The 14,354-nt window shown below is 39.3% G+C and overlaps 1 protein-coding gene across 1 annotated transcript in view; it reads right to left on the bottom strand.

Annotated features, from left to right (window-relative positions):
- Positions 1–450: 450 nt before the first annotated feature.
- CHAT (choline O-acetyltransferase) overlaps positions 451–14,354 on the bottom strand; it is a 79,934-nt gene continuing 66,030 nt past the window's right edge. The window contains exons 14-15 of the mRNA XM_053305776.1: positions 10,322–10,459; positions 451–5,922 (exon numbers count right to left, since the gene is read on the bottom strand). Coding sequence (XP_053161751.1) covers positions 5,653–5,922; positions 10,322–10,459 — 408 coding nt within the window. The 3' untranslated portion in view covers positions 451–5,652. The remainder of the gene's footprint in view (positions 5,923–10,321; positions 10,460–14,354) is intronic.

Below are 14,354 nucleotides of genomic sequence, written 5' to 3'. Positions count from 1 at the left end.
TTACAAATTAGGTATTTGTGCATTATGCCATTTAGTTAAATGGTGCAAAGAATTAAATGGTGCATCAAATCAAATGATGCATGGATCAGTTGGATAGTACTTGTGATATCACATGATTGGATCAATATTGGTAAATAACAAGTTCTGACATCTTCACTTGAAAAATACTGCTGCTCCCTGAAACACTTTGGAATGGATCCACTTTTCATTTGAGGCCAAGCATATCAGTGCTGTAATGGTACAGACTTCAATTTTAAGACTGTACAATAATTGTTTTTTAAAAGTAGCATAAAGCACTTTACCAAGGTGCCAGGATAAGTGGCAAGTCCTAAAATGAGTGGTAAAGTATTCTATAGATGGGAACTTATTAAGGATCTGTTTAAATTCCATTGTAAGGGATGTGGCAAGCAAATACCATTTTGTTCAAAATAAAATCCAGATGTCTGTTCTTTGATATACTATTTATTGACTATAGAATTATCATATTCTGAATTTATTATGTCAAGGTACAGTTCACTTTGATATTGTCTATGAGAATGTTTTAAATACACCAAAGCATAAAATATAGCTCAGACTAAACAAAGCACCTTAGATTTGCCATAAATCTATACTATTTTATAAAAATAAAATATCACTAAAATATTAACTTTATATATATTGTAACTCACACAATATAGAAAGTTGGAATATATAGCCATTCGGTATTTGTTTGTAGCTCCATTGAGACAGCTTGCCTAAATAAATCCTGCAACAAAGGGGTCTCATATATACTAGAATGAAAAATAAAAAAATAAATGTCTTGGAAAATTCAGGAAAACTCTTGCAATCTTCTATAAATCATGTGACTATAGCCTTATGTGGCATGCATCTGTATATTGCATGTAACGTTAATTCTGAAATGCTACAGCTATTGAAATAAGGGACAGCGGCTTATATATATTGGGTGGCTTCATACATAATGATGAGGAAACTGCAGTTAGTTCCTGGTGAGCGGAGGAAGTACAAGTGGTTACTTCTGCTCCTTTCTGTGTTGTCCGGGCCCAGAAAAGTCACGTTGCCAGTTTCAGGTCTCCCACCCCACCCGCCCCAACATTTGTGACCAACAGTTGGGGTGGCAAATATTGGGTGGCAGAGGGAACCTGACACCGCCCACCTGACCTAGTGGGATCGGATGACATAGAAAGAGGAAGAAGTATTGGGAGCGCTTGCTCACCAGGAACCAGTAGTTCCTCCTTCCTACTTTCTTGTTGCCATTATGTGTGCAACATAATGAAACAAACTGCCCATAGTTTCACTGCCTCTGATACTTGCAATACACACAAATATTGTGTGCTGGTTTTAATGGCAACGGACCCAGCAGAATAGATGATATTATTGGTTAAATTTTTGTCTTGCCCTTCCTCCAAGAAGCTCAGGCAGCATATGTCTGTTTGCCTCCATTTTATCAACCCCGTGAGACTGGCTAGGCTGTGAGAGTGACTAGCTGAAGGTTACCCAGTGAGCTCTATGGCTGATCAAGGATCAGAACTCAAATTCCCTCCAGTGCTACCCAGCCAGAATCTAGCAGCTGCTATCTGCTGATATGCTACTCAGTTCCAGAGTGTCTCTGGTTTGGTTTCAGTAGAGGCAAAGTACAATTGGGGAAGAATATTTCTTTACTCTCTTCTAAACCTAAATGAATATAATATTTCTCAAGAGAAATTCAGTCTGCCCATAACTCTTCAAAGTACATACTGTACATGATTAATTCTTCCACAGATGAACTCCTGTAAAAGAACTTTCTGCGAACTTTGCATAGAAACACATATATATATATTTCAAAACTGGATAATAAAATTGCAGTCTACTGCTATAATATGGCTAAGTTCAGATGAAGTTATCAAGTACTAACAACTTCCAGAAATCCACAAAACAAAACAAAACCTCAGCTCACTGCAACAGTTATTACATGACACAACATGTTCACAGCGAGGGTGCACAGATAATATGACATGCAGAACTCAGCCACACGTCTTTTGACAGCACATGAAAATGAGCTTTACCCAAATTACACATATTTTGTACAGACCCAGATTCAACCAGAAACTAGTGTACTGAGTTTGAAGTCCCTGGCTCAACAGTACTTTTGATACTGAAGTTCCCATTATATCCCATTTTAATTGAGTTTCCATTGTTGGAGCCCAAATCAGTGAGTCCGGGGCATTTCTATGCTACAGTGTTTTAATGCTAAACCTGAAGTGTGGGAAGTAGTCCCAGAAAAAAGGAGGTACCATGTTGTACAGGGCTTTGTTTAAGATTCTTTGTGTTGAATTTGGCACTTGTGTTAACCCTTTGACAAGCTCAAGCTGCCAGGTGGCTTGCAAGAATCAAAGCTAGCAATAGCAATAGCACTTACATTTATATACCGCTCTATAGCCGGAGCTCTCTAAGCGGTTTACAATGATTTAGCATATTGCCCCCCAACATTCTGGGTACTCATTTTACCGACCTCGGAAGGATGGAAGGCTGAGTCAACCTTGAGCCCCTGGTCAGGATCGAACTTGCAACCTTCTGGTTACAGGGCGGCAGTTTTACCACTGCACCACCAGGGGCTAAAAATGCATCTGGATCTCAATAAAATTGTACACATAAGGGTCAAACTAGATGTCAATTTAAATATGTATTGTGCAAGCACGTGCTTGTTCCCCTGCCTCCCATGTTAAATAGCAACTGGATTGGGCCCCACATGGATCAGATCCAAGGCAGAGGGGGCTTTAACCCTACCCCTGTTATGGTCCCAGTCTGGATTGGGTCCAACATGGCTGCTATTTGCCAAGGGGAAAACACCTGTTGGTACAATATCTTAACAATACATAAATTGTTGGGAAAACAGTGAAATAGCACCATAGGTCATTGACACTAATGGGTGCAATCCAGAAAAACCATATGTATGTGATTGTATGTCCACACACTAGACCTCATTTTTCTTGAGCTGTGTCACAGGTCACTTTTTAAGCTGACACACATTTCATGGTTGTATGTGGCTTGGAAGATGATGTGCACCACAGCTTTCAAAAAGAGGATGTGGAAGCTCTCCTGAAACTTGTAAGTATACCAGAGAGGCTATTCACATGCGCGTGCAAAACTGGGCTCGGAGCCCAGCCTGGTTTTGCATGCACGTGTGAGTCGCCGGGATCGGGTCTGATCCTACATGTTGGGAAGCCTGCCTAAGTAGCTGCCCTTTAAAATGAGGTTAAAGGAATGAACGCTCCCTTACCCTCACTTATTTACTTGTGTGTCAGCAGCTGTGGCTAGCACACTCGTGCGGGAGGGGATCCCAATAATGCACCACGCACTTGCTCGGTGCATTATTAGAGCTCCGGGGGTGTGTGCAGGGCAATGCACAGTGGTGTGTCCCAGCACCCTGACCCTCGGAGCTGCAGGGAGCAGCCACCAGCCATCTGGGTGGGAAATCCACCCGCCCAGGGAAGCAAGGACGATTATCTGTGGGGAGGGTAAGTGTAACCCACTCTCCCCACAGACTGCCCCAGAGCTCTTTTCACTGATTGTGAGAAGAGCTCCAGAGTCTGATGTGTAGCCCTCTGGATCAAAGCTAAAGCAACAGTAGCTTTGACATCTCTTTCCACTAAAACTATTACAACAGAAATCACTAATTAAGATTCACAGTGGAGAATATACAAAAATATACTGTACCTGAGGACATAAGCATTTTTTCCACAGACTTTATTCTGTCTGCTAGCTAATAAGTTAATTAACATGAGGTGATTCAGAGAGTCCTTTGAGCATATGCACAATAGGGTTTCTCTGGGGTTTTTATTTTTCAAACAGCAGCTTCTCATATCCTGAAACTTCCACAAGTCACTTACTAATATCTGTATCACATCCTTCTCCAGTGGAGTTCAGTTCAGTATTGCTTGGGCTTACTATTCCCTTTTTGTCTTCACAAGGACGCTGTGATTAGTTAAGCTGAAAAAGCATGACTGGCGCACGGTCAATCACTGAGCTCTATGGCTGAGCAGGGATCTGAACCTGATTCATGTCCAGAACTCTGTCCATAGCATCATTTTGTCTCTCAAATGATCAAGCAAAGTGGAATTTCTGTGGGGAAATTAAAAAAAAAAGACTTCAACCCACTTCACATGCAGTAATTATGTCTGCCATGGCTACACTGGTGTTAACCATGGTAAACACATTGGGTGTGAAGGGTGGACAGACACACATCCTTTAAAACATGGGGGGACTCAAGCTAGGAGTCTTAATTGGGAATGCTTGATAAGGAATGTTTGGCTTCCTAGCAGAAGAATATTACCAGTTGTGTGCCACACTCTAATAAAATACTACATGTCAACCAGGTTTTTCTAAACAAACAAGATTAGTTGTACTTAGTTCAATTTCTCAGATCAATACTTTGCATAATTTTTGTGCAGAACCACAGGCAAACGACATGTTAAGTTAAATGTATCATTGGCTTTGACATGATTAACCATTCTTTACTAAATAGCAGCCATGGAGGGCACCGAATCCTGATTGGGTCTGTGGCATGGAGGGAACTTTAGCCTTTTTGCAGTCCGAACTGGGATCTGCTCCCCGCTTACTTCTACTATTTGATCTCAGTGGGAAACTCCCATTGTTGCCAATGGGAGATTCTCAGGGCAAATAGCAAGCACAAAGGGAAGGGGCTTAATCCAGACTGGAACCACAGTGGAGAGAGGCAAAACCCCTTCTCCCAATCTTGGTTCCAATCCAGATCATACACACACCCATTAGCTGCTATTTAATCAAGAAAAGAAAAACATTTTCCCCATTGTAGATGTGTTTTTACTGTTTGATTTTGTTGGGTGTTCTACTGTGTTTTTACATTATAGAAGCCATCTTATGAACATTGTATCTTAAAACTGGGGTGCAAATATATAAAATAAATACATGATGGCTGGTATCTTAACTAATGGTGTGCTTGTGCAATAATGTTGCACAGGTGAGTTCTGCTACACTGGGACCTTGCATTCCAGACTAGTGTTGTGCTAGTACAGGGGTACCCAACCCAGGTTCCTCCAGATGTTACTGAACTACAGCTCCCATCATCCTCAGCCATAATAAATTGTGACTGGGGGTGGTGGGAGTTGTAGTTCAGCAACATCTGAGGACCCCAGGTTGGGAACCCTTGTGCTAGTATAATGCTGTTGTATTAGCTTAATGATATAGTGCATGGATTTTGTACAAAGAAAAGAACATCTGTCTGAAACTACTCCTTTCATAACAACTGTTCCACAGCATTGTTGCCCAACAACCGTTCCACAGCATTGTTCCTTAAGACTATTTCACAACACCATTACTCAAGATTGTTCAACAGCATATTGCACAATCACTGTTGCACAATACTTGCACAACATTGTAGCACAGCTTTGTTCACTGTGCAAGTGTACCATTAGTCAGGATCTCAGCCATGCTTAATGTATCATGTAATCTGACACAGCTTTATAGATAATTTAAATTATCTTGATAAATATGGGTATAAATTATAGTTAAAGATAAATTTAAACTTCCTATCTTCAACAAATAGATGCTAATAGCTTGCATTTGTACATCTACACCATTCTAGTTACAGAAGCATCTGCAGAATGGATAAAATAAAAGGTTACAGCACACATGTAGTTAGCACTTATGACCATGCTGAGATGTTGAGGTTGCTCCTTGTTTTGTTGGGGTGCTAATCTTAGTTGAGTTGGATGTGTTGCACAGCGCTTTCAGATCCGTAAGACTTTCTCCAATGGCTTTGGCAAATTTGCTAGAGGATGTCTCTTTACAGTCTTTAAAACTTGAAATGCAGAATAATATATGCTCTGGCTGTGGATTATAGCAAGCACCATACCCATCAGGAATCACAGGCCCATAGCAACAGAACATTTCCATGGAGGTTGGAACCTGATTCCAGATACAAAGAAACAAAACTACATTAAAGCAAGCAGTATTGAGATAACCAAATAATTATGAAGAGTTGCTCAGTCCTTGCTTTGTTGGTCTTAGTGAATAAGAAATTATAAAATAATATTTTATACAACATATAAATGTTTTAATAAATACAAGACATAAATGTTTTAATAAATAATAGAATAAATACCAGTCTTTTGGTCTAAAAAGTTCTACAAAGCAACTAATATATTTTAGCAATTGTATTATACACTCCAGGTGTGAGTATGCAAAGCACATTGTAGGTAGGCTTAACTATTTTTGTAAGCCTCCAATAGTTTAAAGAAAATAGGGCAGGATATACTTTTTTAAAATAAAAGAAAATATCAACTAACCAATCATTAAACATCACACTAGGTATTGTAGCAGAAATCTGGGCTACTAGGCCTCAAATCCCTGATGAGAAAGTGAACCAAAGTTACTGTTTAGGATGAATTGATGATTTTTGGAATGTGTGATAAGGAGGGGCTTGGGGGAACAATGAACAATGGGATTACTGTACTCTGAAGATTGGACTCGACTCGTCGGTTAGTTGGGACCATAATTTATCTTGTCTAGAAGAACCATGATTGGTCCTTCTAGTGGGGGAGGATGCTCAGTTTACAAGAGCCTATGTATAACTAGAAATTAACATAAAGATAAGAATGAGTATATAATATATCACCACCATTTTGTGGTGTGCTTCACTCATCACCTGCATGTGTTAGGTGAAGGCTCGGCCGTGATTCTAGTTACCCAATAAAGGGCTTTGAATCTGACGGAAAGGGTGTTGGCCTCTACCTAGAAAGAAACTAGAGTGTAGTATTTCTGCTACAGTATACAGAAGTCTAAGAACATTTTCCTCAAATTGTGCAACCTTTAAATAATGTCCATGATTTGTTTGTTGTTGTTTAGTTAGAACTGTACTAAAAAGGTTGCTTTCTTATTCCTGAAGATTTAATACTGAATTTCACACACTTTATTGGAAAGGCTAAAATTTATTGTCATGAGGACAATACCTCATTTTATTGAGGTTTTTATTTTCTCTATGTGATGAAGATAAAATTAGAACTGTGGCTAAATACTGTTACATTCTTTGTAAAATACGTGCTAATGTTTAGCTTATGTTTTTATGTCTGTATTTGTAATACTGCTGGTCAATGACCGAATAAATATTACGTTCACGTATTGTCATGAGGAAGTCTGGAAAGAAGTACTGTATGTATATTCTGATGAAATCTATTGTCTATTAGCGGAGTCCCCTTTTTCAGTTAAAGTCCTGATTTTTACTACTTTGTTGTAATGGGATGAAATGTTTTGTACTACAGTTAAGATGTTATTTGTTAAGAAATCTATACTTTCCTGTCTTTGTTGGTCACAGGCTTTCAAAAATGGCATTTGGCTTTTTTAATGGCATAGGACAGGCCATTAGTCCCACTAATAGAGTCACAGAATAGTCAGATAAATTTGCTGTGCAACAGCCGAGGGCTATAAAGCTATTCAGATTCACTTTTTGCCCAATGGATGGTTTCTTGGAGAATTTATGTAGTAGTATTCTGGTTACACTCAGTCATGTCTGAAAACCCACAGACATCATGAAAAGATCAAATTACTTATTAGGTTTTTATGTTTGTGTGTTGCATTAGCTGCCCTCCCCCTGCCCTTGTTAGACAGAACTCTTCCAATCTAAAAAAAACCCCTCCCCCAAAAAAGATTAACAGGTACATAACTTATTTATTTAACATTGCTACTGTATATATAGATGCTGTTCTTCAATGTTAATGGCTTTGCAGCTTGAGAACTTCATAAACTAAACCAGCTATATAGATATAGAGATATTAAATTAATTACATTAATTTCTATGAAATACTGCTTTTTTCTCAAAAGTAAAACAGAGAGACTGAATTTATGCTGATTTTAGAAACAAAGGACTTGGATAATTCAGTACAATCAGCTGGTAACATCATACACTGCCTGTAAATTTAATATTAGACTTTGGAGCTTGGAGTCAGACTTGAAAGACCTGGGATCAATAAAAGGGAGGTACAGTATAACGGATTCCTGAAGACATCCTCTGTGAGTCCCAGCCACATGGCTAGACACTACCCTTTCCCTCTTGTTACATTCACTTCAAAAGGCAACGATAAAGAGGTAGGGGGACAGTTCTACCTGCTGAACTGTGTTTCTGGGGACTGCAGCCCAGGAGGCAAGAACTGCTATGGGATTCCTATCCCAAAGAACCTGAAGCAAGGGGGAAGGATGGTACCTCGCTACCCGTGTGTGTGTGTAGTCACACACAAGCCTACCCCCCTACAATCAGGTGGTCAATACTACTTGCCAGACTTTTAAATGGCTTCATCGTCAAGGTATTGCCTAGCCATCAATGCCACATTCTGGAAGATCCAGTGAATACTCATCAGTCAGGAGCTAGGATTGCTACCACTATACCACTCACTCTCCTCTATTCACATTCACTGTACACAGATGGAAATTGTCTGAATATTGTTATGAACAAGGGAGCAGCATCCACACTAAGACTTGCACAAGTGGAGCACTTCTGCTGTTGCAAGGGGCAATTTTCACTGCTTCCCGCTTTCTTTTGCAGCTCCTGTGCCTGCTGCAGATATGTTCCTGAGGGTGAGACCCTATTTTTGGTGGGCACATGGGGCTGTAATGCAGAGAGAAGGGGGGAGGGTCAGTGAAAATTGCTCCTCTCCCCCATGCAGAAGCATTCCACTTGCACCAGATTAGTTTGGATGGTGCCCAAGATTTCCATTGTCTTTAAAATTCAACTTACAGCTAATGTAAACTATATCTCAAGACTGGTTTAAAATATGTTTATTCTTTTTAAAGAGAGTTGAGTATGTTGCAGTCCTTATATTCATGTCTTCCTCAGCATGCCTTATACAGAGTTGATGTCCTCATGATTCTAGGTCTGGGCTTTAAGGGAACACATACATACAACTGTATGGTCAGTGTGATAAACTCTAGTATTTGTGGCTTGCCTTTGTATTAAATATAGTATGCTTCACCAAAGGCTTTCTGAAACTGTAGGCAAACTACACATGATGTTTAAAGTGTCATTAGACCTGACAGGCTTAGTTTTTCTTTGTGAATGGCAAATGGATTCTCCCCAACACAGTCTGGAAACATGGTGGGGAGTAGGGAGTTTTTAATCCTACCAACTATCACAGCCACAGTCTGTGGGAGGCCTGATCCAGCTGCCTTTTATCCCAGGAAAAAAAGTTCCCAGTGCTCTGTGTGGGGTGGGAGATAAGTGGGGCTGGGGAAAAAACAAACAAACCAGAAAGAGAATTGCCATACTTCAGAGATGGCTAGTTTCTGTATTTTAGGGGGCTGCTCTGTTCTCTGTTCAATGATCTAGGATCCTTCAAGCGTTACCAGGCTATACAAAGCTAGCACTAATCTACCGGTAAGTTCTTGACAATTACACAGTACATGCACTTGGGCAAAGCTAGGGTAAAGGTAAAATGTGTCGTCGAGTCGGTGTTGACTCCTGGCACAGAGCCCTGTGGTTGTCTTTGGTAGAATACAGGAGGGGTTTACCATTTCTTCCTCCTGTGCAGTATGCGATGACGCCTTTCAGCATCTTCCTATATTGCTGCTGCCTTATATAGGTGTTTCCCATAGTCTGGGAAACAAACCAGTGGGGATTCAAACTGGCAACCTCTGACTTGCTAATCAAGTCATTTCCCCACTGCGCCATTAGGTGGCTCAAAGCTAGGATATTGCATGCCAAATTCTTAAAAAGGTGTAACAAAATACGATTTTTTTCATGCACAACTTCTGAAAACAATTGTAATGTCAATGGACTGGTTCCCACAATCATTCAAATCTAGGTTTAATGTGGGTTACCAACATTAGCATGGCTGTCCTAAGGTGGTTTATGATGCAAGATGAATCTAAGATTCTCACCTTGTCATGAGTTGACACAATCAAGCTAATGTCAGTAACCCACATTAAACCTAGTTTCAAATGATTGTGTGAACCAAGCTTATATGTATGCAAACCATGGACAAATCTACCCATCGTAACTAAAATCTGGGAGGACCAGTAGAAATCAGATATAACTCATCTGTGGATTGGATCTGGCCCATAGACCACTGTTTGCTCACCTCTTAGATTTCATCCTTTACATTTTTTTTTTTTTAAACAACAAACATGAATTAGCCACTTTCTATTCATTTTGACTGTGAAAAATATCTGGGATCAAAATCCAAAACTTTTTGGAGAGCTGTTAGGGTCACTAAACCATCACAAGATACATCAAATGTTGTCACTGATTCATAACTTCTGTCACATGAGAATAATGGGGACTCTCTTTATGACTAATCCCAATATGACTTTCACTCACCTGGCTAGTGGAGAGATTGAATCGATTGCTTGTCAAATATGTTTCATCAGTAAATATGTCTGGCAGTTCCTTGAAGTGTTCACGGGCTGTCTCTCGCAGCCCCAGCAAGTGATTGTCTATTGCCATTCCTGTGATAGCCTAGGACATTGGTACAGTATAGGATGTAATTGGACATGTACAAAATTGTAGATACATCCCACAGATTTTGGTACTGTTGGACATAATTTAATGCTGTTTGGTTGGAGTGGGTAGTATGTTTGTTTTCTTCAGTTTCAATACAAAATGCAAATTTTACCATGGTTTTTGTGAGTGCAGAGAGCATATCTGAATTCCACACAGTGTAAGTGCTCACTGCTTTTCAAGACAGAATTCTGCAAGTTACAAGACTTCTAAAAGTTAGAATGAGGGGAGGGAGACCAGTCATCCATTGACTTTGATTTCCATTATGGATGATTTCTAGGCCTGAAAAGTGTTAAGGATCATTATCTTCTGTTATGCTTACTGGAAAATTGTCATGCTAAAGAGTTAATCTTATGTTCTTGCAAGTGATTTCTATAGCAACCTTTCTATAAGTAATCTAAAGCTGCAAGAGGAGTTATAGGAACTGTGCATATGCACCATTTGCTCCAGCAGTACTCACATGAGCTAAAACAAGAGTTGGGCTGGGTATACTTTGTTATAGGCATCCACGGAATAATGATTGGGTGACCAGAGGATTAAGGTCCAGTGATTGCTAGTGAAGTTTGGAGACAATGAGGCCACAACTGGGGTGGACGTGCACTATGTCTATCAAATATTGTTTGTGCACTTAATGCGTGCTCCTTCAACACATCTGTGCATCTGTTCATTTTCTTGAGTCTGTGCATGCTTTTGGACATACCAGTCTCCACTACTAAATAACTACAGCCATCCCCACCACATTTCACAGATCATATCTACCAAATCACTAGTTGCTTTAGCATTATCTGGGACTCTGCTGGTAGAAAAGTGTCTCTAAATTTCCTTTACTTCTGAATAACTAAGCCAGTTATCCCTCATGCCACTTCAGGGATTATATCCACCCAAAGACAGAGTAGAATCTCTATACTACTACTCTGAATGAGTAGAATTATCTTTTAATAATCTTTTAAATATTTTGATTTGTTTTAATCTTTTGCCATTCTATAACTATCCCAAGTATAACTTGAAAAGTATAAAATGGTAAATACCTACTGCTGATACAAAAATAGAACATGTACAATTATATGTTTGAAAACATATATATTGGAAAGTTAATTTAATTCCATCATTAGAAAACTGGCAACTTAAACTTTGGGAATATGCATTAATGGCTAAGATTACTTTATTCATAAAAAATAAATCAGAGAATAAATTTGTTTCTATATGGGAACCGTTTATATATTATAATTTGGTTCATATCAAATTATATCAAAACGCCATATCCAAGATTTGGATTTTCTTTGTAAACAAGGCTACAAGTTTTACATGTTCAATTTTGATGTCTGTATCATGCGTAGATATGTTACTCAGCTGTTATTGGGTTGGAACGAAATGATAGGAGGAGATAAGATGGGGAAGTGGAATCCAAGTTGATGTATTAGATAACTGTGAGATGTCATATGTGTTTCCTTTTATTCTTTTCTTTTTTATTGCTGTTTATTGGCTGTTCTTTAACATGTCACTAAATAAATAAATGAATAAATAAATAAATAAATGTATGCACAAAGATAGTAAAACAATACTTTTAGGATGAAAGTTCACAATGTGGTATGTTTTTGTTTTAACTTTTGCACACAGAACTCTTTCCTTAGACTGGATGCAATTAAAAAGGGGAAAACAGGTTTTTCTGAGAAAGACAGCTCGGTTGCTTTTAAGGGCTCCTCCAAGCACTGAGAAAAGCACAGTACTGTGTGGAGGTCAGCACAGTGGGGAATGGCTCTCACACTGAATTTTTTTTGCCAGAGCGGCGCCCATTTGACAAATAGTGAAGATCACTGATATTGGTTCAGAACAGAAAAACTGGAAATTGTAAAATGATTTTATGAGGCACAAGAGCAGAAGGAGCTGTAGCTGAAGCTGCAACTAATCATCATCATCATCATCATCATCATCACCACCACCACCACCACCATCAGACAATTACAAAAAGCAACTTTACTGGGAACAGCATATATTCTGCGACAATATCTAGAATAACAGCAACAACATTGATAATAAAATTCAACCATCCCAAGTCCTTGGGAAGGACTCAATGTCTGGATAAAACAAACCAGTCAATAACACCTGTCTGACTGTATAAATTAATAATAATGATGATGATGATATTGATGATGATGATGATGATGATAATAATAAACCCCCAGTGAAGCACTACCTTGGAGTGGTTGTGAGGCTTGCATGCTCTGAGGAAGGTGAGAGCTATGCCAGAGGTCCAGCCATACTGGACAGGTCTCACCAGAGGAGCCAGACAAAGAGTGCCTCTCCCATCAACAATATGGTGAGAAGTAACTTTAATAAATCTATACTGGATCGGTCATCGCCTGGGTCAACAAGGACCGCGCCAGGTGCTGGAGTCCCTGGACATCTGGTGGCAAGTGGGCAACAGGATTCAGGATCTTCAGTTGAGCAACCAGAGCTGGAGACTGCAAGGTTACTGGAAGAAACGTCGCTTAACGGGAAAAAAAATACAAAAAATGCCAAGAAGGAAATAATGATCTGCTATTACAAGTCTAGTCCAACGAGAAGAGGTTATTTAAAAAGAATGTACCAAATTTGGAAAGAGAAGCATCCAGATACAGAAGTCACAGAACAAAGGCTAGCAGACCAGAGAAGATTCATAATAAGAAATAAAGTATTCACAGGAGTAGAGCTGGAAGAACTGCAAAGAGCAACACAGGCTCAAGATATGGAAGAAGAATTACCACCAACTGAAGAAGTTGCTCAGGCGCAGGTGGAGGAGGTGTTGGAAATAGAGGATGCCACTGTTGCTGAACTGTTTCAAATTCAAAACCAGGCAACCTCCCCTTTTCCTTCACCTCAAAAACCCAAATGCCATTTAACAGAAAAGCAACAAGAACTAAAGCAAAAAATAACTGAGCACATGAACCAAACAACCACCAGAGTTCGACTTCCAGCTCTAAAACAGTTGCCAAAAAACCACTTGCTCAGGCATTAAAAGATGTCAATGCTGCACTTGCAGAAATAACAACCAATAATTTGCAAGAAACAAACCAACTAATGTACAGTGCAGCAACAATAACAACACAAGAGCTCGGATATAAGATCAGTGGACCTGTCAAAAAAGAAAGTAGTACATCACCTAAATGGAAGATTAGATTAGAAAATAAAATCTCCAGGCTCAGAACAGATGCTAGTAAATTGAAAGATATGAAAGACAAGAAGCTGAAGAATGAAAACATCAAAAACAGTATCTGATCCAAAAACACCACCTAGATTCAAGGAAAATTAGAGAAGTCCTGGAAATAATAAAGCAGCAAATAACAGCAGTGTCAAAGAAGATTAGCAGATACGAAGCCAGAATCACACAACACAGGCAGAATCTCCAATTCCAGTCGAATCAGAGACGTTTCTACCAAAGCATAGAAGGAGAAACTGCAAGAAACGTAGAAACACCAAATAAAGAAGAAACAGTGCAGTTCTGGGGGAAATTATGGGACAATCCAATAGATTATAATAAAGAAGCAGGCTGGATGAAAGAGGTTGAAAAATGTAACCAACAAATGCAAGATCTAATAATAACACCAGAATTAATAAGTGAAAGAGCAAAGAAAATTAAAAATTGGACTGCTCCAGGCGATGATGAACTGCATGGCTTTTGGCTTAAACACCTAACAAGCCTTCATAAACAACTATCAAAACAGTTCAATCACATTTTGCAAGGAGGTGATATTGAAGAATGGCTAACAACTGGGAAAAATCATCTCAAAATGAAAGACCCAGCAAAAGGTGCAGTTCCAAGTAATTTTAGACCGATAACCTGCCTGCCAACCATGTTCAAATTATTAACTGGAAT

The sequence above is a fragment of the Hemicordylus capensis genome, chromosome 3 (assembly GCF_027244095.1).
Source record: "Hemicordylus capensis ecotype Gifberg chromosome 3, rHemCap1.1.pri, whole genome shotgun sequence".
Lineage (NCBI taxonomy): Eukaryota > Metazoa > Chordata > Lepidosauria > Squamata > Cordylidae > Hemicordylus > Hemicordylus capensis.
Note: the sequence above shows the minus strand (reverse complement) of the source record. Positions and strands in the feature narration are given on the sequence as shown.